The sequence below is a fragment of the Lates calcarifer genome, linkage group LG20 (assembly GCF_001640805.2).
Source record: "Lates calcarifer isolate ASB-BC8 linkage group LG20, TLL_Latcal_v3, whole genome shotgun sequence".
NCBI lineage: Eukaryota > Metazoa > Chordata > Actinopteri > Centropomidae > Lates > Lates calcarifer.
Genome location: NC_066852.1, coordinates 9,388,035 through 9,412,962, shown reverse-complemented (window position 1 = coordinate 9,412,962; position 24,928 = coordinate 9,388,035). Strand labels below are relative to the sequence as shown.

The 24,928-nt window shown below is 40.1% G+C and overlaps 1 protein-coding gene across 1 annotated transcript; it reads right to left on the bottom strand.

Annotated features, from left to right (window-relative positions):
* Nucleotides 1–334: 334 nt before the first annotated feature.
* si:dkey-175m17.7 (uncharacterized) lies at nucleotides 335–24,928 on the bottom strand. The gene is made up of 4 exons (XM_018691947.1): nucleotides 24,232–24,928; nucleotides 8,483–10,596; nucleotides 7,542–7,844; nucleotides 335–6,887 (listed from the first exon to the last, which is right to left on the bottom strand). The coding sequence occupies exons 2-4, from the start codon at nucleotides 10,578–10,580 to the stop codon at nucleotides 6,622–6,624; spliced, it is 2,667 nt and encodes an 888-aa protein (XP_018547463.1). The 5' UTR covers nucleotides 10,581–10,596; nucleotides 24,232–24,928; the 3' UTR covers nucleotides 335–6,621.

The window sequence follows — 24,928 nt, the reverse complement described above, 5'->3', positions numbered from 1 at the left end:
CAGAGTTTGTTTTAACCTCTCTCTCTGATCGATCCACCCCCGGGTGCTGCACCACACAGCTGTGAACACCAAACCAGCTCTTATCTAATGATGAGCAAAGCAGATCTGGGTGGGGTGATCATCTGAATCATCAATTGCAATTGGCCGTTTGTATCGACAGTAATGTAACTGCTCAATACTTTCCAAACAGACACTAGTGACTCCATTCAGAGAGTGCTGGTCATGAGTCGGCAGAGTGAGCTTCAGCCTATCGCAGTACAGTGGAGTTCACCAAAGCTTTCAGTGCGCTCACACAAACAAATCACAACAAATTACTCCAGAATACTCCAACAAATGATCTTTGAACAGGTTTTTTATTAAAAGAGCCAGTTCCAGTGTGTTTACTAGAAATGAACATGGAGAACAACTTCACAATCCAGCCATCAGGTTTTGTACTGCACACTTTAGGATGCTATTATGGTAACATTATCATATTCAGCTATAACCAACAAAAGAGAAGACAATACAGCAATTGAATCACTTGATGGGAAATCTTCAGTCATGTCACCAACACAGGAACCAGATTAATCAGAGCTGCTGCTAATCAAACATGTAAGAAATGGAAGAGAAAATACATGTGTGAACTGGGTTTGTCTCTCATTCAGAGCAGCAACTGTCCACAGAGCGCTTCCATGAAAGACCTTGATTTTCACACCTCTTTATGCAGCTACTGTGCCTATGTATTGCACAACTGTCCTGCCTGGAATTTGACGTCATGCCACAAAGTATAGTCACATCTAAACCAATGATCAATCTCTACACACATCACTTTTCTGTCAGTTGCTTTTGCTGTCAAAACCTTTTGCACAGGTTCTAAACCTCAAGCTTCCACACTTCATTCATCTCTGGGAAGTCCTGGAGGCATGGAAGGCCTATGTGTATTTAAGATAATAATCTTGACACTGGCTTACTTGCTAGCTACAAATTCTCTGAAAAGTATTTCAGTATAACTCCACTTGACTTTTTGCATATTATTTTGTGCTACAAGATGATTTATAGATGCATTTCATTTTTTGGACTTCTATTTCTGAGATCTACTCAAGATTCTCACAGTTTATAAGCCCCAAAGCCCATGTACGCTAAGAATACTATGAGGAAGCAAACTAAATCAAACTTACTCTGACTTCAGGCAAAGCAAACATATAAATTATAATTGATCTTTGTCTAGCCTACAGATGTGGGTTTATAACTTTGACTGTATCAGTGACATTGTAATAGGTATTATTGTTGTCCAGTATTCATTTTGTCAACCAATTCTATTTTAATAGTACTTGACATCACATTATCACATTAGATCAACTACATACATTGTATATAAATGCTACTGAATTTAAGCAGAGTATTTTAACACTAAAGGATTTCCTCTGGCAGATTGCTACTTGGTTAATCAGTCAAAAAACAATCATGACATCATCAATCAAGGAGCTAAAATCAAGTGAAATCTTGCAACTGAAACATGTGCAGGTTGTGGATGCATGTTAAAATTTAGCAGATTGTATCACACTAATGTTAATATGCGTAAAATGCAGGTTTTGTACATTTTTGAGATGTATGTACATTTAAAACACGAGACAATAGCCATGTTAGCAACTTACGCACAGCAGTGCTTTGGCCTAAATGCTAATGTCAGCATGCTCCCACTGATAATGCTAGCATGTTTAACTGGTATATATTGAACATCTTAGATTATCCTGTTAGCGTGCTAACATTTGCAGTTTAGGACTAAACACAAAGTACAACTGAGGCCTGTAGGAATGTCATTAATTTTGCAGGTATTTGGTCATAAACCAAAGTATTGGATTAAAAAAAAAAGACCCCTTGATGATCATCCTCTGGGGACTGAGAATGTCTGAACCAAGTTTAATGGCAATGTGTCCAATATCCCAATTGAGATTTTCCAATAAAAATAACAGTCTCATTTCATGGTGGCATAACAAGAAAAGTTACTAAACTCAGAGAGATTCATCCTCTGGGGAGTGTCTGTACAACATTTAATGGCAATCCATCCAATAGTTGTTGAGCTTTTTCAGTTTGTACCATGCTAGCATGGCTAAAACAATGAGTAGAATTATTCTGAGATCAATCCTGTGTTTACATCCTTTTCACTGATGTGTTTCATTTCCCCCAAGAAATGAATGAAAACTTAAAGCAACATACTGCACATGTCAGCACTGCAGCAAACACATGCACTTGAAGTAAACATAATGTAATACAAATCTTGTATAAATTTCAGTTGCAGGATTTATGTTTTAACTCAACAGTTTTTAAGTCAATTCAATCACTGTATTTTTCTGATGAGTGCTGATATCTGGACACAGTCTAGATTGATGTCACATCTTCCCATTTTTCTCATATACTGTCACTAACAGACAGCCATAAAACTACCACCAAACATAAGACAAAATTTCTGCCAAAATTAAAACTGTTGCAGAAAAAGCAACATCACAGTTTTATTTAACCACAGTGACCAATGAGATGGGATTTTAAAATATCTTACTGCTACATTTTACTTTCTCTTTTCTTTCTATCATGCGTGTAAGGAAGACCAACAGGAAAAGCTACAGATCCACACAGTCACTCTGAGATTAATACACTGCACTGAGGCAGCACAATGAAGCCTGGATTGAATTGGAACAACGTAAGCAGGGCTTCTGTATTCGAGCCCACTTTGTATCGGACACCTTTAGCGATACTCACCACTTTGCATCTGCAAAATGTGACGTACAAAATAAAAGTCCTTGTGATATAGCAGCATTGTATTAGTCACAGTGCACCTCAAAGAATTATGAAGAGTATAGTCAGTACATGAAGGTAAAAACATTTGTCTAAATACAAGGACCAGTTACTACAATATGAAAATATTACATTTGCTCAAGAGAAACAATCCATTATGAAAAGGGAGGGGGTGACTGAAGAGAATCACAGGTTAGATAACGTGAGTTTTTGGGTCTCTGGAGGAGGTGGGACGGCGGGGGTGAAACAGCACAGCATTACTATGATAGTCATACCTGAAGAGTTCTTACCCCCGTTGGAAAAGGAAGGAGGTGGTCTGCTTTTTTCCTTGAATCATCATCATCATCGTCATCATTCCTATGAATTAGCATCCTTCAATTCAATATTTGGTACAGGAAATAACACAATGTTTAAAAATGAGCAATAAAATACAAACAGGAATAATTCAGTTCCCACGAATAAGCAATGCACGGATATACACTGTTCTCAAAAAGTTATCATACATACAGTAACAACGTTCCTCTGTTCAAGTGCAAAACACAAACAAAAGATTTTTACACACACTGACACTCACAGAGACACTGGCCCTTCATATGAATTAAAGAGAAAATGTTCAGCTTCCTTCGATGTGTCTCTCGAGTACAAACGTCTGAGGTCAGCATTGACTCAACTGTACAGCAAGTCCATACAGCATGGAATTAAAGAAATTGTTTCGACAGCCATTTTGCATATAAAGTCTGTATAAAAATCAAGGAGCAAATAGCAACAGGCCCTATTCAAAGGTTAACACTATACCTACTGTGAGCTGAGCTGGAGAGACTGGAGGAGTGAAACATCATGTTTGGTTGAAGTCTCTCCAGCTGTAATACAGGCGAGAGGTGAAAACAGGAGTACGGTATGATTGACGAAAGTTTACTGAGGTCTGATAACAGTGAAAAGTGTAAATACTGCAACGTAAAGCACAGCTGAAGATCTGCATTGTCACTGCAGGAGCTGGAAGATGTCATTCTGTTCAAATGGCCTTTCATATAAAAGAAAGATTCATGTAAAAAATGGTTGATACACAGATATATGTGTATACCCAACATGATGAAGAAGTTTGACTGTAGAAAAATATATCGCCTATATCAAAGTCACTTAGCCAGAAAATAAATCCAACAAGCAAAATTCAGGATCATTTTACAAAGTCATATTTATAATGACAACACCGGAGAACCAAATTACACAAGGCTAAACTGAAGGCATTTTGGTTTTAGAAAATTGTAGCAGGGCATTTTGTTAATCAGTTAAAGTATGGAAAAGGGGGCAACTGCAGTTTAATTAAAATATTACAATAATAATAAAAAAAAAAATACTGAGAAGGTTTGGAAACTCTTCACTCAGGAGGAAAGTTTCTATTGAGTCACATACACTCTGATTTTGATTTGTTTGGTTGTTTATGGACACACAAGCCCTCCCTATTTAAAATGTCAAAGTATCTACTGTGTAATCATCCCTGGACTTTCAGAGTGCACAGGTGTCCCCGTCAGTCTGCACAAACATTTATTTCCACTGTTTTTACACGACCAAGAGAAGAGAACACAAGTAAATAAAAATAATAAGAGCACAAGTGTCCCCTCTTTCTACACCCTTGCATAAAAGAACTTATGTCATATTTGATACTGTTTAACAATTGACACATGGGAAATTTTTAGCATGCTAAAAATTGTATGGCATCAGTTTAGAAAATGTGCAAAATAATTCTCATTTTTAGCTAAGAGATTATGTCATTTTTCTGCTGATCACTGATCCTCCCCTTAAAATGAATTAAGTGATATTATATGGAAACCATGATACTTTCAACATCCTGCAAGTCAAAGATGGACGCAGTCTGTATCACATTGTTTCATGCCACTCATGGCCCAAATTTAAGAGAACTGGAGTCAGTCTGCAATTAAATTAATTATGAATCACTTTTGCAGAATTAAGTTTTTCACCTGTTTTGAAATGAGAAAGGTCCATTTCTCATTTCTTCCTACGTCTAGTGATGTGTTTTTTGCTAAACCTAACAGAGATTATTGAGTGTGCAGGTCATCTGTACACGACCTGTAACTTTTATTTAGCGTGTACTGACTGAATAGGACTCAGACTTGAAGCTCAACAATAAAGAGGAATAGTTAATGGTGAATCAAGGAACCTTCTCTAATCTAACCAAAGCCTTCACAATAAAAAAATGAATGCATAGTCATGAGGGACAGTTAAGAAGTTCAGTAAGGACAATAAGGCAAAAAACAAACAAACAAACAAACAAAACTATTAGGGAATGACAACACAGGCATCAGTTAATCAGAGAAGACATCACCACCTCTGTGTGACACTCTCAGGCATTAAAATAATGAAATATAAAGTAGATTTGGCTTTTAGAGTCTTCATGATTTAGGTAAGGTAGTGTAAGCCATGAAAATATACATTTTCCAAAGTATTCCCTTTCTGGAATTGTGATTCCAGCTGGGAAAATAACTCTGTAAACTGCAACAAGATTACCAGAGGCCAGTTAAGATCAGAAACTAAAAAATAAAAGCTTTCACACAGTTTTTTCACCATAACACAAAATAAATAGCTTGGCTCTATGTTCCTGACCAGACAGGTTAAGCAGGATGCTAAATGTTGCCTATTTGCTGTTACTGTCTCCAATAAATTAAACTGCCATGTGCTATTTTAAATTCTAAGAAATATCTGTCCGTGCACCATAACAGGTCTGTTTTCATGCTGAACATTAAACAAGTTTTTTTGTACATTATAAAAAAAAAAAACGAATAAAAATAATGCATCTCTCTTATGAATTAACCATGGAATAAATAGTGCACAGTTGGAGAAGGTCTGTTGTTTAAAGCACATTATAACAGCAGGACAGAACCTGCCAACCCACACCTCCAGGCGAGTATGCTGTAAATTATAGTGTGTATAAAATAAATCTTTGAAAGAACTGTTGAGTTGTGGTTTCAGCTCAGTAATAAATATATTTATGATGAGCTTATTTCAGTGTATTAACCTGCGAGCGTCTCACTCATGAGAATGCAAAGCCTTATTTCAAATGTTTTACTTTTTCTTTGCTAATATGCTGGCTCCCTCACTGAAATAAAACCATCCTAAGACATTTCAATGTTTGTCTCTTTTGCAAGGTTAATGCTACTCCCTACTAGGTCCATGCTACTGTATTGCACAGTGTTCAAATAGGAAAATAACCCATAAACATGATAATAAACCAAAAATAATGACTGAGGTCTGTGTGACAAATTCCTCTTGTCCTTGTGACTATTCAGTTGGTGATAACAAATTTAAGAAACAGATGGGGACTAAAGTGCATTGTAATAACCTGTGTGTTGCTACATGTGGCGATGTTGTCGATGAAGTAAGAAAGACATTACCAGTGGACCCTTTCCACATTTGCGATCTCCTTCTGCATGCATTTGTGATTAATGGCAACTGTATCGTTGTGGTGTGTGTGGCTGTGAATGTAAATGATGGGAACAAAAAGGAAGAGGCATCAAAAAAAAAGAAATCAGATATCTGAGAGTGATGTTAGGTCTATACAAAATATTGGCACATTATCTTATAAACAGTATACTGGATGATGATCAAGTTGTCTAAGAGTTACTACTTAAACAAATGAACCATCCAGTCTTTTGTCTCATGTTTCACAGCGTTAAAAGTGCACTAACTGCCGAACACGCCAACATTTTCCAGCTGTAAAACTCCTCATCATGTCTCTCTTCTGAAATGTGCTGCACTCTTTCTTTCACGCTCATTAATGCCACTTGGATCTCTCACCTGCGGTTACCCTTCGCGCTCCCTAACCTCTGACATTTTTCACACCTGCGTCTCCACACCGTTAAGTTTAGGCATCAGGATGCGTGGAGTCACCCCGGAGTTGAGGTCCCTCTCGAACTCCAAAAGCTGGCCCATGAAGTTTAGATTTGGGGACACCACGGGTCGGCGGCTCCGCACATACTTGTAGGCATCTGTCATTGTCATGAGGGTGTGCTTCATAAGGTAGGCAATGACGATGGTTGCAGAACGAGACACGCCTGCCTGGCAGTGTACCAACACTCCCTGTCCACTCTGATATGCCTCCTCTGTGGATGGGAACAACAGAACAGATGAGCTTAATTTTGCTGTATTCTAGAAGTAAAACCTGACTAAATGCTGCATGCTGGCTAGCTGTGAGCATCTTTGAAGCATTGCAGTCATTAGCACTTAACAACTAACATACATGTAGCAGTGCATATGACAGTTATCATTACATCCTAAATAAAGAATTAAGCCCATTTACTACCAATGTGTAGCTGTAAATAGTCTGGAATCATCAATTACTGTTTTAAAACTATAAATTGACATTCACCAATAGTTCCTCTCAGCATTTCATTCTATATTCCATTTTGATAAACATAAAATGAAAGTTCTGACAGTCTAAACTTGTCTGAAGGGGACTCTATTCTACCACGATGTGGGTGGCATGAACAGGGTCAGGAACTCACTTAAGAGACAGTAAGACAGTCAGTTCTGACACTGTTGGTGTGTAGAGTATGCAAGTTATGTGCTCAACACAACACCACCCCCAGAACTACAGATTCATGAGGGGCCACGGAATACTGGGGACTACTACTTACTTAATGCAGAGTAAGTGATATGTTACTGTCCAACTCTGCTAATCATTCACTTTTTTCTGCTATTTCTGCTAGTCTCTGGTGATCACAAATGCAGCAATATATCAGAGGTGGGATTCTCACCAATGAACTCAAAAACCTCTTCAAAGTACTGTCGAAGGTTTTGCTTGCTGTTGTCGGTGGCTGGCAGCCTTTTGTAGCGCAGTCCAGAGTTGACATGGTAGAGGGGAAGGTGTGTGGTTACGTTGACCACGTAGCCAATGTTGAGGCGCAGCAGCAGGTCCAGGTCTTGGGCGTCTCTCTCGTTCCCCAGAAAGAGGAAGGGCAGGATGGGACTGACCACAGCATTCTCCGCATCAGGAGTCATCACACTCTCATCGGACAGAGATGCCGGTAATGACGAGGAGAGTGGCAGGGAAAGATGCACTGGAAGAAGACAAAGTGAAAGTGTATAGAAATGTTGTCTGCATTGTGTGAAAGCAGCAATGCTGCAGTTCAAACTGCTACAAAGAATAATACTTGAAAACATGTAGAGGGGGACAAAATAACAAACAAATCTTGATGTAATTAAAGCATTAATTAACTCACTAAATCAAAAGTGGGTCATTTTAGTCTGAAAAATAATTAGAGGCATTTGTTGGCCATAAAAGAGGTCTGTCAATGAGCACTCTGCTTATTTTATAACCTAAATGAAACAACTTCTGAGATCCAAAGGAGCTAAATGTTCCCAAATGTGTCTGCATCTGTCAAACACGCGAAATAATTTAACACGTCAAGGGGAATGGGCTCAGAATCATGACAGCATATGCCAAACACAGACAGGCTGCACTCACAAAAAGCTACACAAGTTGGAACTAACCAACAGGGATTTTTTGATGGAGATCTGTGGTATATAAAGGCTTGGAAAATGCCGCAAAATGGCATTGGACCCAATATGACCCAGCTTTATGTCAGTGATTGCAATGGAGTTAGTTTTTTCATTGATAATATCCTTTATCATTCTGCACTTATTCTTTGCCTGTATTTTTTACCACTTGCTCATGTGAATTCAAAGAGATTCTTACTTCTGCTGTTCTCCTCATCTTGCTCTCTGTTCAGGGAGTTCAGGGCCAGGTGAAGGGACTGAGCTGATGGCAGAGAGTGTCCTCCCTCCCTGTCTCTCTGCCAGGGTTTGGGTTTGATGAGTGTGCTGGGGGCAGACGGTGGAGGTGAAAAGGACACAGGTGATGGTGGGGAGGCAGAGCGGGGAGAGGGGGAATGAGGATATGCCGTGTCTCCATCTTGCTCTAGACCGTCGTCCAGTCCTCCATCTTCTGCTCTTTTCAAAAGCCTCTTCAGCGAATTCCGGCCTTCATCATACCCAGGTCCTGACCTGCAGCCCATGAAATCAAGGGCAGCCATTTTGCCCTGCTGGAGCCGCCGTCGGCCGGCGTGGTCTGTGAGCTGAGACTGTGCATATTCTTGGAGGTTTTGACAGTCCAAGAGGACAAGGCCTGTTCCGTTACTGCCATTTTGGGCCTGGCTTGTACAAGTCTTCCCGACTCCTGCTCCCATCCCGGCACAGTGATTCTTTTGGGCTTTAGTATGGGTCATCTTCTTGGCCAGTTCTTCAGGCCAGATAGTACGCACGCTGTAGTCATCATCATCAGCTTGGAACATACCCATTGGATGAGCCGCTCCGACGCCCCTTCCTGGGGGTTTGCCTCGGCGAGGGTTGAATGTGACCACTATGGGGTCGCTGCTGCAGTAGCTGCAGGTGGAACTACCTGTCTGAGAGGCTTTGGGGTTGCAGCCTGTGACGCAGCTCTGTATTGCTCGGAGAGGGGCCGAGGAGGACAGTGGGGTACAGGGCAGGCATCCCCCTACCAGTTTTTTGCGAAGGATAGCAGGACTCTCAAAGTTTCTGGCCTCACTAGAGCAGGAGGCACAACGGAGAGGTTTGAACAGGCTTGCTCGGCAGTCAGACACAGTGCTGTTTGAAGAGGAGGTGTTGGAGGTGGAGGCGGTGGAGAGACACCCACCAAGATTTCTCAGGCCCATTTCTTTGCTTCCTCTCTTCACTGCTCCGACATTGTGAACACAGGAGAATGAGGTGGAAGAGCTTCCCCCACCTCCTTGGCAGCTAGTGGAGTGCGCCTTACACCCTCTGCATCTTACCAGCCTCCAGCAGCCGCAACTGAACGGGTGGGTGCAGTCGATGGTGCAGGTGTGGTCAGGGCTGGGAAACCCTCCGGCGCGGGAGGAACAGGGGGAGAGAGGCAGACCATGAAGAATGTGGGGGCGGTGATCCCTGCTGCGGGACGGGAGTTGTTGGCTGAGTTGCTGAAATGGGTTTGGGACATGGGTAGGTTGGGAGGGAGGGGATGAGGGATAGTTGGAGTTTAGGATGGCGGCATGGGGCACAGGAACAGAGTTGTGGTGGTAGGGCAGGCTGTGACTGTTATGGCTTTGATGGACAGTTCCCAGTTTGGAATTCTTCTTGTGACTTAGAGAAGGAAATTCTTGGTCGCTTCTGTTGATAAAGCTAGTGTTTTCCTTCTCTTTTTCGCTCCTGAACTTCTGCTGCTGCGCCTGAGCTGGCACAAATTGTAGGACCCCTCCAGGGGCAGCTGATAGTTGACTGTGGCGACTTCGTTGTGACTTATGTTCAACCCCACCTGGCCTCCCTGTGGTTCCAGTTTTTCTCTCACATTGTCCTTGATCCAACTGTGAAGCGGCACATTTCCCTCTGCCACCTTTTACACTTCCGCTGCGTCCTAATGAATTGCTGAATCCTCCTCCTCGTCCTCCTTTGTCCACGGTCACCCTTATATCAATAGTATGTGTGTGGGAGGGCAGTCGTGGGCCGAGAGTTACTGTGCCATTGCTATGGCAGTGACTAGGGATGTGTCTGGCACCCGCTGGGATGACAGGCTGGTCGGCCTTGAATTTCTGCACACGGGACGATCTGCGCTTGCATTCCAGAGTCAGAGATTTACAGGAGGGAGAATAGAAATGGGACTGAGAAGGGTGGAGATGGGGAGGGTGGGCGACTTGTCCATTGGAAGAGGCTGATATTTGAGAGGAATGCTGAGGGATGGTTTGTGGGGAAGCCTCACACAGGGCTAAATTTTTAGGGCGCTGAATGACCACTATGCGCTCGTCAAGAGGGAGGGGAGGCATCTGGGTTTATGCAAAGCTGTTCGTTAAAGAGGGACAGAGAGACAGAAAGAGAGGAGTTAGAGAATGACTGTAATTTCACAAACACTGAAAATGTGGGGCACATTTTACATTCCATCAGTTTAGACACAAACAGTGTATGTTGATGCAAAATTGTGAATGCTGCCTTGCAGCTATGAAATAATTATGATGCACTGCATACACATAGTCGTGGATATAGTTGTGTTTTGTTCTGCTAATACATTATGCAGCAGTAGTTAAATTTAAAAAGAATGAATTCAGTTATTTGTGAAATGTAAAGTAAAGCCCCAAATCGACCACAATAATGATAACACATGTTAACAACAATAGATTTTTATGTTTTGCATATTTTTGTAAGTCACCTCTTAGGTGTCTTTTGCATACCAAAACATACAAGTACAAGAACAAATACAAAACCAACAACCAATAATGTTACATCTCAGCTTTAACCATTAATATGTCACACATATTTCCTTTGACATTTGCTGCAAATGAAAGGAGTTATTTATATAAAGAGAATACCCACTTAGGTGCATGTTTGATTTGAATGGATAACACTGTTGAGATCTCATTTGCAGAATCCATTTAAACATGCACCTCACAGTCTGTTACCTGCTTATACCAGGGCAACTTGCCAGACATTTAATGCTCATCTGTATTTATAAGAGTTTGACATTTAATATAAATTTAAACTGTATCCCAGTAATATCAATGCAATTAGCCAATAAAATTCAAAATCTGAAGGTACAAGAGTGTGTACTTGGTTGCTGTTAGCAGCATATAATCCCAGCTAATCCTGATGGCAGTGAGGCTTCTTAAAAGCTCAGTCACAAAAGCTGCTTCAAATGAGCTGCAACAACCTTCATCCCTCTGAGGAGTCCTCATTCAAGATGCATTCAGTCATTCAATCATATGAAATCATAAACCAAGCCAAACCCTAGCTAAAAACATAGCTGGACTATGCACAGTTACTGCTCTCTATATAGAGATACACTATATACGGTAATGTGTGTGTGTGTGTGTGTGTGTAGTTGTGTGTTGTTGTTTTTGTACTGCTTTGTCACAGAAAAACAACACAGTGACTCTCACAGTTGGCTAATGGCCCAGTGGGATTCTTCACTTTAAAGACTGCTTAATGTTGGAGAGCCATGAGATTATCTGAAATGAAACACTTCCTGCCCCAAGCTATCTGGCTTGTTCATCCTGCCTCTAGTATAAACTAAATTAACCAAATCCTCTGGGCCAATTTGAAATGAGCATTTGTCCAGGCCATGGTATAAACAGAAGGTCACCACGTACACAACGATACGACTCAGCTGGAGAGAAAGCTTTCTCACCATGACACAGCAAAAAGAGATTAACTGAGTGTATCTTATAAATATGCATGTTGTGATAAAAATACACATAGGAGATTTTTTTTGTATCATTAAATTGCCTTTATGATTTATGTTATTTATAACAGGTTGGTACATTTACTATAGGACTTTAGACCATTTTTATATTTATTTGGTACATTCATTATAAGACTACTCTCAAATGTTTAGATGAAATATTGTTGTCATTAAAATGAAAATCCACCCTCTGATACACACACTGTTAATCAATCTGAGATGTTCAGTGCACCCAGGAGTTGTTTGGTTGATGAAGTGCTGTAATTTACTTTTTGCCACACTAGCAGAATGGCTGTAGGGGCTGTACAGGTCGGTTTGGAGGATGTTAGTTAGTAATGGTAGCTCAAAGCACAGCTGAGGCTAACAAAGTACAGAGTTCTGTTTGGAGGAGAGCAAGAGATTGAAAAAAGAAAAGTGATGCATTTTACAGTAGACACGACAAGTATATAGTCTGTTTAGCTTTGTCGTCTGTTGAGGATATTGGTATCCCTGCCTCATGTTCAATGGACTGCTCACCTTGTGATTGATGTAAACTGGTGAGTCAAGACAGAAGTATTTCTTCATTGACTGAACTGGGCTGACACCACAACCTGAGGAGTACCTTTGATATTTATAAATCACTGAAAATGTTATTACATTTAAAAGGTCACTTGCCATTTTAACTATGCTGCTAGCATGTCTATAGGGATGGCAATGTCAGCTTTCAGTCAGTCAGTACCATTTTGGTCCAGATTGAAGCATAGGCATTAACTGAAGTACCTCAACACATGGACAGGTTTTTTTCTCTTCCTTCCTTTCTTTCTTTTTTTTTTTTAAACAGACATGTATTGTCCCCATTGAAAGAATCCTACTGACTTTACTGATCTCCTAAACCTTTATGAGGCTGACATGTGGTTTTAAGTGACATGTCTCATGTAACCATTGGATTGCCATGAAATGTGGTACAGATATTCATGTTCTCCCCCAGGATGAACTGTAACACTTTGATGATTCCTTAACTTTGTATCTAGCACCACCATCAGCTCTAAATTTTATGGTGTAATTCTCAGTTTGTGACCAATTACCTGAAAAACTAAAGACATTCCCATCAACCTCAGCTGTAGTTTGCATGTAGTCCAAATATTAGCACATTAACAGACAAAACTAAGATGGCAGACATTATACCTGCTTAGCAACAGCATGCTAGCATTGTGAGCACGTTAGCATGCTGGCGTTAGCATTTACAGTAGTTCAAAGCATTACTGTGTATAAATGTGCAGACTCATAAAGCCACTAGCATGGCTGTATTCCTATTGTTCTGAATTTAAATGGTCAGTTCACCTTACTAAGCTACATATTTTTTCACACACTTTGTGTGGTATCCAGTCATGCAGCTATAACAGATAAGCAATAATTTAAACTACATATTTTAAGTGGAGATGCATCAACCACACACAACACTGTTCAGATTTCATTTATCCAGAAGAACAAAACACCAACAAACAAGAAACTGGTGCTTTTTTTTTTTTTTTTTTTTTTTTTTTTTTTAACAGTGTCTGTTTGGGTGAATTTTAATTTTAAGCTTGGGCTCTTTAAGTCACATTTATCAAGAATCTCACAGGGAGTAGAAGACCAAAAAGTTGAAAGGGGGACTGGGTGGAACAGATACTAAGGACAATGCTGGCTGACAGAAACAAAGTGGGTAGAGAGGAAATACAGGGGGACAGATTATAACGTGACACTGTAAACCACAGACTACAGGGGAGGAAGGAACACGACAGAATAATCTGGGGATGCCTTCAGTCCCCAACACAACACAGTTACCGACCCATAGAGGAAGCAAACCACGCTCCTGTGTCCCCATGCTTATATCCATGCACAGAGTCTGGTGATGGTGTCCTCATCTTTTTTTTTTCCTTTTTCAGCCTTGCCTGTGGTGGAGGGGGTGGGGGTTACATTGACCCAGTTTTATCATGGTTGAAGTCACTATCACTCTGATCACTTCTCTCTCACACACTGTAAACTGCAGGCTGGCTAGTGGCCTTTTCACTCACTCATTGTCATAGCTTCAGCAGACAGTAAGGACCACACAGAGAGATGGAAAATATTTAAGTACAACAGTGATGCCTCTTGAAATTTCACTGATATGTGATATTTCACAGCAAGAAATAAAAGATGATACTCTGTAGTGAAACATTATACCATCTGATGGGCCAGTTACAGTGACAGTAAAAGTTTCTTTGTCAGCAAGATATATTGAAATTTCACATTATAGTCATATCTGCAACTGAATTTATATGGGAAAACAAAAAGATGAGCATTACAATTGAGACAATGAAGCTTCAGTCAAATATTCTGCCAGATCGTCACGATCAATCTCATGTGTAGTGGTGAATTTAGTACCAATGCTTCAAAAGCAACACAAAAGGCTAACAAAGTACATTTTTTTACCTAGCTTTTCCCCTTATGATTGTATGATGAACCATTAAAGACAGAAAGTCTGTTGTATGTGCCTTCCTCTGTTGTGACTCCTCATCAACAGTAGGTTAATGCAAAAGGCCAAACTGCAGTATTAGGACAGTGAGAATTATTGCTTAGTGTTTGCCCTTTGAACCCTTGTTGTTATGTATAGTGGTGGACAGTAAATAAGTACATTTACACACATACTGTATATTAAAATATTGAGTTACATGTATTTCTTGCTTATGTAAGAAATATACCTGATATGCTCATAAATTAAGATGCATTATTATGGATTAAAACAGAGGTTACAAATTGCTGTATCTGGTTGGGGGCTCTTGTATTGTTTCAGATGTCTGACAGACTTATCCCCAATTTCTGAGAGTTTCTGAATTTCTGTTTTATTCAAATAACTGTTTAAATCCATTAGATCCATTATGTCTCAGAAAAGCAAACACATGATGAAAAATACAGATTTATGAGGAAAAACTTGGGCCGTAGTGCTCACAGTACACATTGGTGCATCAATACTAACAATCTAATTACATAATATACAATAATATATCAGTCACAGATGACATTTTTCTGCTGAACATCTACATACATTTTGTTAATAATACTGTAGTCTTACTTGAGTAAGAATTTGAATGTAGATCTTTTACTTGCAATGGAGTATTTTTACAACATTGAACCAGCATTATACTTAAGTAAAGGATTTGAGTAATTGTTCCACCACTGTTGTGTCAGCAGGACTTCTGGCAATTAAAGAAGAATTTGACAGAATGAGACAAAGGCAGTTTGCCTTGTTATTCTCATTGGATTTACCAACGAGAATAAAACTGCACAATGGTGTGAGCACTGTTGATTAGGAGGTTAATTGAAATTACATTTAATTAACTTTATTTATGTGAAATCACTCCAGTCAGTTGGCCCTAATGAATCTGTCTTTCTAACACATAAATGGAATCTGATAAAAGCCTGTAAGCTACCTGTTCTGCCATCATACAGTACATGCTGGGTTCTGCTGTGTGTGTTTGTGTACAGACTTGTTTGATGATTGTCAAATGAGGAAACTGTTGCTTGCGTGATCAAAGAAACAGGCTTGTTCTTTTCAGTCTGTGATTTGACAGTTTTTCATTATTGCCCCCTTGTTATAGCTTTAATTGCCAGATCCCAGATTGCATCTGAGGTGGCAGCCAATCTGACAACTCAGAAAAAAACAACACAGAGCAGTATTACTGTACAGTAGCAGACAAGAGCACTGATTCATTGCTGACTAAGAAATTGTTAATGATCCGCTGCTAGACGCATTTCACAACATTTAAAAATACTCTGCTTTGAATGCAATTTGTACCTGACATGGTTTTCCAAGAAAAGTTTAATGTTCTCTATACAAATTCGTTAAATTACATTTACTGCCTCTCTCAATGAAAAATGTCTCCAACTCTAACTCTAACTTCTCTTAAAAGTCCATTCTCAGTGTTTCTGTATGGAGGTCTCATAAAACAAACCTACATCAAACTGCACATACTGTACATCATTCTACACAGGGAAACATCCTGGTGAAAATGTGTAACATTATAGATTACAGCCAGGCAACAACCTACGTGTGCTGAAACTTCAGAGGTTGAGTAGCCCATCTCTTGTAATCACAGTTAAGTACTGAGAGCAGAACTGCAGCATATCATATATCAGCCAAATCATATCAGTATGTGAGATTGCATAATACATCTACTGGGCATATATGATTTCAGAGGTCGACAGTAAACTGTGAATAAGTTATGAGCACCTTTCAGAGGAGCCGAGGCATAACAGCTCCTGAGGACCCTATATAAAACTTCTGACAGAGTTAGCTACTTACATTAGGCCACATAAACAAATGTCACAGGATGGATCATGGAGAGGGGAGGCAAATGCAAATGTATGCATACGAGTATGGATGTATTAATATTTAAGGGAAAAGGCTAACTTATGCTAAGCTTTGCAGTCACAGTAGCTCCTTTTGAAATTCAAGCACATGAAAGTGTAATGATGAAAAGAAGAGTGCCACTCTACACGAGCTACACGAGCCTACGGGGGAGATCATGACGCCCTCCCTCGGCTCCCTGCTACCCCACCAGCAGAATAAAGATAACAGCTTTAGAGTCACATGCAGGAGCTGGAGAAGAGAGAATGGTGCACATACTAATGTTTTTCCAGATGACTTAACGCTTTCCCAAACACCTGCGTCAGACCTGCATCATTGTGTGTTTTTTTTTAAGATACTTTAAATCAATTCTTCTGCTTAGCACCTGTCATATTTCAAAAGAAGGAGGAAAAGAGAGAGAGAAGAGAGTCTCACATGCAGCACAGGAGGACAGTTTAAGACTGTTCTACTATGAAAAATGTCACTGCAACCTTGTCAGAGTGTAGATTTAGGCAGCATGGTGTACAGTCCATCTCCAGCTGTAGAGGCGGTGCAGTGAGTGTTTTTGGGGACAAGCTGTTGAGGGGGCTGGTGTTTTTTGGGAGCAGATGGTTGTCTGGCCGTGCAAGATTGATGGCGAACTCTCCGCTCCCTCTCTCCGCCTCGGCTTTATGCGGCTCCTTCATCAAAAGGCACCTGACAGCCAAACACCCACGCAGCAGAGTGGACAAGACCAGACCAAAAACCAGGCAATAATGTGAGGATGTGTGGCTCCATTACTGGCTTGTAAAACTGCTTGAGTTAGAGAATCTCTTCCTCTGCTGCATGAAAAAGATTTTTTTTTTCATTGCAGTAGAAAAAGGCTTCTCGAGATGAGAGTGGATGGCAGGGAAATTAGTCATCTGAGTCACTTGTTTCCAGAGGCTGATGAGCAGGCCGTTTCTGTCAGAGGACAATCCACATCTCCACATTTTTGCTCGCATTTGGCTCTGAGTTGGCACAAAATGACATGAGGCGGTCCACTTCTCCCTTTATATAGTCATTCACATGCATAACCAAACTGACAGATGGACAGCAAGAGCTACGGGCACTGGTTATAGAGGAGAAAGGCAGCAAGATGTACACTGCAATATACCTAACAGCACTGAGGATCAAACAGTTGTCACCACAGATTCTACAGGAGATTCTAGAGCCACACACAGACTCAGTTTCCTACAGGGCTGCTGATGTGACTGAAAATCACTGAACAGGTTCCCGCTGAGAAGACCGAGGGTGTTGACGTGTTTTAGTTGACTGAGTTACACTGTCAGCAAACTGCCAAGGGCTACTGACCAGATCTGTGACACAGCCAAGACAGGAAGAGAACAGGCGCTGGATGGTGTTAATTGTGTCTCAGGTCAGGTCATGTCGCTGGCCTCTACCACTCTAACTTTGACTTCTTTAAGCAGCAAAATAGTGGAAATGTGATAAAACATAGAGCATAAGTGAAAAGAAACTTGTAAATAATGAATTATGATAAATCTATAATTTCTGTTTATTAGATCATTATTTGGGTAAAATTATGCAGTTACACAATGTCTTAATAAAGCAGGTCTTCAAATTCCAACACATGAAGCCACACAGGAAAAGGATGCATTGTGGTATAAAATAAATAGTTTAGCATTTTGGGAAATACTCTTATTCACTTTCCTGCTAAGAGTTACATGGGAAGATCAATACAGGTCTCTGTTTAACAGAGGTTAGGGTCAGGACCATTTCTTGGCCGGGAGCTGCTCCTGGCCAAGAAATGGTCCTACATTTGGACAGAGCCAAGATAGCTGTTTTCCCATGGGCAAGACAGTAAATAAGAGTAGTTCCCTAATTTATTTAGGTATCCCTTTAAAATTTAAATAAGAAAATAAATTGAATAGAACTTACTTGCTTTAATATTTAAAATGTGGACAAGCTGTCAGGTAAAAACAGTTAGGACGACAGGTTAGCGTCAGTCTTTTGTCCATCACTGCGAGACTAAGAGCTTAGAACCACTCAGCATCTAAGACAGCCTTACTGATTGTATTTGGCAATACGATGGTAGAATATAATTTAAGATGGATTCTGCTCTGTCTGTGTTCATTGTGTGAAAGTGCTTCTTGCCAGCAGGCAAAATAGAAGTTAACCTGTGTGAGCTTCCTTGAGTCAATTTTCTACTCATTATTTTACCCTGACCTAATACTGAGACATAAGGCAGAATTAGACAAATTACTGAACATGCTGTGACTATAGTAAAAGAGCCTTCAGCTGTAAGCAAATGTTGGTCTCATGAATGAAAAGAAAGACTTTCCTTGGCCTGCACACGTTGATATCAGAGAACAAGCTTAATCACAAACCAGCAGAGGCAGAAAATTATTAAAATCATCAGGATTTAAACACTTGAGTGTGTTTGGCATCAAACACACTCTCTGATGTATTGCTTAACCCTGAAAATACATTTGGCTGACCACCAAAGCTTTGTGGGTGGCATTTCAATTTAGTACCAAATTCACAAACAAGGTTAAAAGTCTTCTTGCGGAAAACACAAATACTCTGCCCGGCAAGTGTGTGCCGTGACACTGGTGTCACAGCAGCATGTATAATTTCCCCTTTGACACCTACCAGGGTGGAAATGTTAATTGTAACTGCAGCAGAATGGGTTGTAGATGTGGAAAGGTGGCAGAGAGTGAGGCTCCTCCTGCCCGTCACAAATATGATATGAATGATAATGACCTCTAAAGCACCCTGTACAGATGGTTGCTCACCAAACTAACCAAAAAATCACCTTTAAATGAGCCATTTAACCCCAAACTCCTTTAACTTGAGCCACTCTGGTACCAACAGTGAGGATATAATAAGCAGGGCCTTCACATTAATAGTGCGTCAGTGGATGAATGTTAAGTGTTTCTGACAGAATTAAGTATGGTCAGCTTTATAAACATAAAGATTAAACACTTAATCAGTTATATACCCACTGCAGCTCTCAAATTAATGTGGTCGCAAATCTTTGGAAGACTATTTAAACCCTGAAGTACTTTAAAAATAGAACAAATTATGCTGTATTATTAAGATGTGAAGCACATATTTTGTGTTTAACACATTTACATATCCAGTGTTAACATAAACTGACTTGAAATCAACATGTCAAAACAGATTTGAAATGATTTCAAGATGATGTCACAAATAAATAAGGTGAAATTAATGTTAAAACTAAACTAAAAACTAAGAACACAGCCAATGAATTCTTGTCTGACAGTACATTATGAAGTAGCAGTGTTAACCACTAATGTCACAAGAAACTCTTGCGGGAAAAAACTAAATTACATTAAGAACTGATTTCTCTGAAAATAAATCACATCAGGCAGTGTGTTGTAGAGTGGGAAAACAGAAAACAAAGGACCAAATTTAGGGATAAATCTGGGATGTTAAAGAGAATTGCCCGCCTGACAAATGAACAGAGATGTGGGTTTAAGTCATTATGACTCACACTCTAATCAGGCTTAAGTCACACATCTACTGATGTAAGAATTACTTAGGACAAAGGAAATGATTTGCAACTCTGCTGAATGTGACGATGACTTGCTTGTGACTCAGATGCCCAAATGAAAGCGTGTTTTGTCAACAATGGCATTATAATGGTACAATAATGACGCACAGGGATGAGCCTTATGTTTATTACTAAGCACTCAATGTGACTTTTCTGCACATGTGAAATACTGATCCTACTGATTCAAACTAATTCAGATTCCACATCACAACACTGCATCAATCCTATATTATCTGAGAGCGCCAATAAATCTTCTCGTTTGTTACTCATCTGTGTTAGCATATTGTTAAATGTATTTTTCACTGTAATCTGCTTAGTTTCACCGTCACATCAGAGCTCACACCACTACAGGCTACTGAGAAGAAGTCAAAATAATTACATCACCTAATCTCCACAGTCAGCGGGCAGAAAGTGATGGAAGCAGCAGCACAAACTGGCCAATCAGTGAGCGGTGTGATAGGCAACATTCAGCAATTCAGCAACGTGTACAGTCAAACTGATAATCCTCACACATCCAAGGTTAAGTCATTATTATTTCTATTATATTTACACCATGGTTTAAACATATTGAAGCGTAAAATATTTAATTCATGGAGCAAACTACTGCTAATCAGTTACATATGGCACCTCTGTCGGTACACTGATTTCTATTAGTGTTCATGAGGAGAGCTTTGTCAGTCAATGTAATGGCACGCAGTAATGTTAAAATAATGACATAGGAGTTTAACCTCTGTGCAGTTTAAAAAGAAAGGCAAAAAATGACTGAAATCTTAAAATAGAACACTAAGAATAGAAACGGAGAAAAGCAGCTTGGAAATATTTTTTGTGGTTGGTTAGGATTTGAGTCCTCTGCCACATAAAGATAAGATGAGCAGTAATATGCTTTGAATATATTACAATTTTTAAAGAATGATCCCTTTAAAAAGCAGACTGTCATGGTTAATGATTGCTATGAAATTGTAATCAGCTGACAGTGGAAAGCCCAGATCTGAACATCCCACCAAAATGTAGTCTGGTGTTTATGCCAAAGAATTTCTGCCCAGCAAATGTCATCCCAAACTGTCACTGTCTCACACACTGGACCTCACAAACAAAGTGTCCACTGGTCCAAGTGTCAAGGTCCAGGGTTACTTGGTGTGTATTATAGATTAAATGGGTCCCCAAAAGATTTAGTCTGCTGCAGATCTTTGCCCTCAAAAATAACACCAAAAACTATCTGACACTATTCCCTTTGACAGGAGGTTGCTCAACTTGAACGAAAAAAATCAACAGCAGCATCTGTTAGCTGCAGTGTGGTAACAACAGTCTGTCTCTGTTTCCCCTCTGGAATTCCTGCCAGACCATCTTCATATCCTCGAAGAAACCCTCAAAGAAAGAATGAGTGTGCATGAAAACAACAACAACACAGGACCCCCCTTGCGCCATCACAGCATCTCCCTCAGTGTCTCAGCGGGCCTGCAGCGTCAACATTTAGAGCAAGGGATGTTTAATGAAATTATTATTAATGGTAGAAGAGATGTTGAGGTTATGCTTGGAGTTTTGCTTTTCTCACAAAACTCTGCAATGAATACAGAGCCTGCTAATGTCACTTTTTCATCTCTTTAAGCTAATTGGTAGCCTGTGTCAAGCTTGTTTACCTTTTAATGTGTGGCTGTGTTATAGTTTTTTATACTACCGATTGTACAGCCAACTACTTTAATGTTTTCATGTAAGGCCTTCCAATGGGTAGAATTATAAGATATAATAAAACTGGTAGTTCTTAAAGTATTTATAAAAATATATCTAAATGGTATGGCTCTCATAAATTCACTTGGATTAATTTGCATTCACTCACTTATGCAGATGACACACAAATTTACATACATTAAATCCAAGTTAAACTCATTGTTTTTAATCTCATATTGTACATTTCTAAATATGGATGACAAATAGCTTTCTACCACTAAATAATGCTAAATGGATCATTTTAGTTTCAGCTCCTAAGCACCACAGAACTTAATGTCTCCATCCAGTATCTACATGCTTGTGCCTAATCAGAAGTCTCCAAAATCACTCGCTCATTCACACATTCAATTCTCCCTGTAGTAGGGCTGCAACTAATGACTTTTTATGGATTATTCTTAGTTATGTGGTTCATTAAATGCCAAGAAATACCAAAGAATGCCCATCAAAGTTTCCCAGAGCCTAAAGTGATGTGTGACCAACGGTTTGAAAAGTTGCAGATTCATTTTTTGGACACAGCCAGAATAATGTGGGGCATGAGACTATCCCAGCATGAACTGGGTAATGGGCAGGGATAGGTCACCAGTCCATGGCATGGCACATGTAAACAAACAGTTGGATCTGCAGGCAATTTTGACTTTCTACCTTCCTGACCTTTGTGTCTGTGGATTGTGGGACTAAACTGGAGCACTGACAGAGAAAAGGGCAGAATATGCAAAGTAGAGCTGAAACAATTAGATGATTGACAGATAATTAACTGGGCAAATATTATGATAGTTGATTGATTATCTGAGTCAATTTTCAAGCAAAATGCCATGGTTCTGTGAAGAAATGTGAAGATCTGTGGCTTTGCTCTGTCCTACACCATAGTAAATTTAGAAAAAACTTTGGCTTTGGTACTTCTGTGATGGATGCGTGTCACTGTTTTCACTACTGACCAAACTAAACTAGCTGTAATTAGCTGTACATGCTGTCACTCTACAAAATCATTTTGGTAAAATCATTGACACTGTTTGATCTTAACCTCTCATGATGGTAATCTCAAAGTAATGTCTTTAAGTAATATCTTGTTAATATTTCCAGAATTAATATTTCCTCTTGCTGGAGAATCTCTTTGTTTCATTGTAAACAGACTGTTGCAATGAACTACAAGTGATTAAGAGCTGCTGAGTTGATCAGTTTGACTGGTTTTTAAATTTTATCTCTGCAAGTTCGTAGAAAGTAAGATCCAATAACACACACTGAATCTTTGCTGAGTGAATCAAAGTCAATTTAATCACTGTAAGACTGAAACATTACACTTTTACTGGAATGGCTACTCATTGTATGGGGGATGATGTTAAAAGGAATGAGTCAACTCTCTATAGTGTTGTTATAGTTCAGGCCAGAAAACCGAAATATAATCTAAAAGCAGTCTCACACTGTGAGCTGCAGATCACTAAGTGTATATATGTAAAAAATGTTTCTAAATGTGGGTTTAAATTGGTTTGTTTACGTCCCTACATCGCTTAGCCTAAAAAACGGTCTTCCTGCAAATGCACTGCAGTGATTCCTCTGTGCATGTGTCTTGCTTGCGAAGTTACTGCCTCTACACAAACAACCTGCCTCCCTCACACTACTACTACTTTTTCAGAAAATAAATGAGTAAGCTTCAACCGTATGTTGACTGTATATTTGATTTCCAAATGAAGCCTTTCCAAATCGCTCTAATCGGTCAGCTACACGTGTGTGTCTGCTCCTTCATCCCTGGCATCCACAGCAGACACATCCTCATCCTCACACTAAACCTTTGTTTCTGCTGGGTCTGTGCACGACTGACAGCTGCTGACAGAGACGAGACGTTTGACAATGAAATGTATGAATCACTGGCTGTTGCTGTTCAGAAATATGTACAATGTGCTCACGTGCTGCACATCTCTCCTGTTCTGCCTCTCAGCAGCTCTTTGTTGCGTCTCATCAGCACCACCACAAGAAGAAACAAACCTGGCTTTAATATTTACATTCCTCCTCTGCATTGTTGTTTATGGAGCTACTCTGCAGGCCAGTAATGGAAAATCTATTAGTTCCCATTTACACGGTCGCTAGATGGCGCACTGCTTAATTTCTCTGTATTTTTAATCGCATCTTCGTAGCACAGTCTTTGAACCTTTCCCATGCTGAGAAATAAAGCTGATGTGGGCGACAGGGCCCGAGCCACCAGGCCTGCACCTTCACTTACACACATCTGCTCCAGCTTGGTCTGGTATAATCAGGGTTCGTGTATTATTCTCTGCTTGGCACCTTCACATGTCTGCAGTTATTCATCTCAATAAATAACAGACTGCACGCCGCTTATCATAGCAAACGATCCTAATTGCTGACATCTTTCTGGCAGCGGTGAATAACACGAGAGGCGCAGCGCTTGGTTTTAATATGTGGCAGCAAATCAAAAATACACGAGAAGCACCAAGACATGCAGGAGGCGATTTTTCTGTGCCGTAAGCTGAACCTGGACCAGCGCGTAGAGCTGTGACAGCCGCTGCACTGAACACAGCCTGCTGATGGGGGGACACTGAGGCTGCAGGCCGACCGGACCGGCCGCCACGATAAGTAACGATACTAAAAAGAAAGATCACTTACATCAAGAGTGGCAGTCCCGTGGTGTGTTCATCATTTGTGCGCAGCAGAGAAAGAGAAATCCTCATGTCTGTAGTGGCCCGAGTAGCACGACCCGATGTGTTGGTATGATCCAGATGTGTAACACCTTCACTGCCTGCTCTTTTGTTCATGTATTTAAAACACAAAAAGATTTATTCAAAAAAAAAAGAAAAAAAAAGAAAAAAGAATAATAATAAGAAAACCTGCTCTAAGTAAAAGATGCACAGGTCTGCCGGACTTAACATAAACAGATAAATAAATAAATATCATCAGAAGTGCTTGGCTAACTCAGCTGGCGTCACGTCTGAGCGTGTGTCACTCTGAGCTGCGATGCGTGTGTGAGGAGACACTGACGGGGAGGTGGGCTCTATTGTCTCTACTGTGGATGACATCATCCCAGACCAATGGCGAAACACACGGGATGAAGGGCTCAGGGGCGAGCACGCAGCACGTGCGGGCTGGTGGGGGAGGAGGAAGAAGAGGAAGGAGGAGGGGGACGATGATGAACCATCACACTTGAACTTACACATAGTTTGCATGAGATATCATTGAATACAATGTTAAAGAGGGTGACAGATTCATGACTGAAGTGAAAAATACAAATATATGAATGTAACAACAATCCATGACAAAAAGCCATGGATTCAAAATCACACAAGTAAAAATGCAGTATTGAATA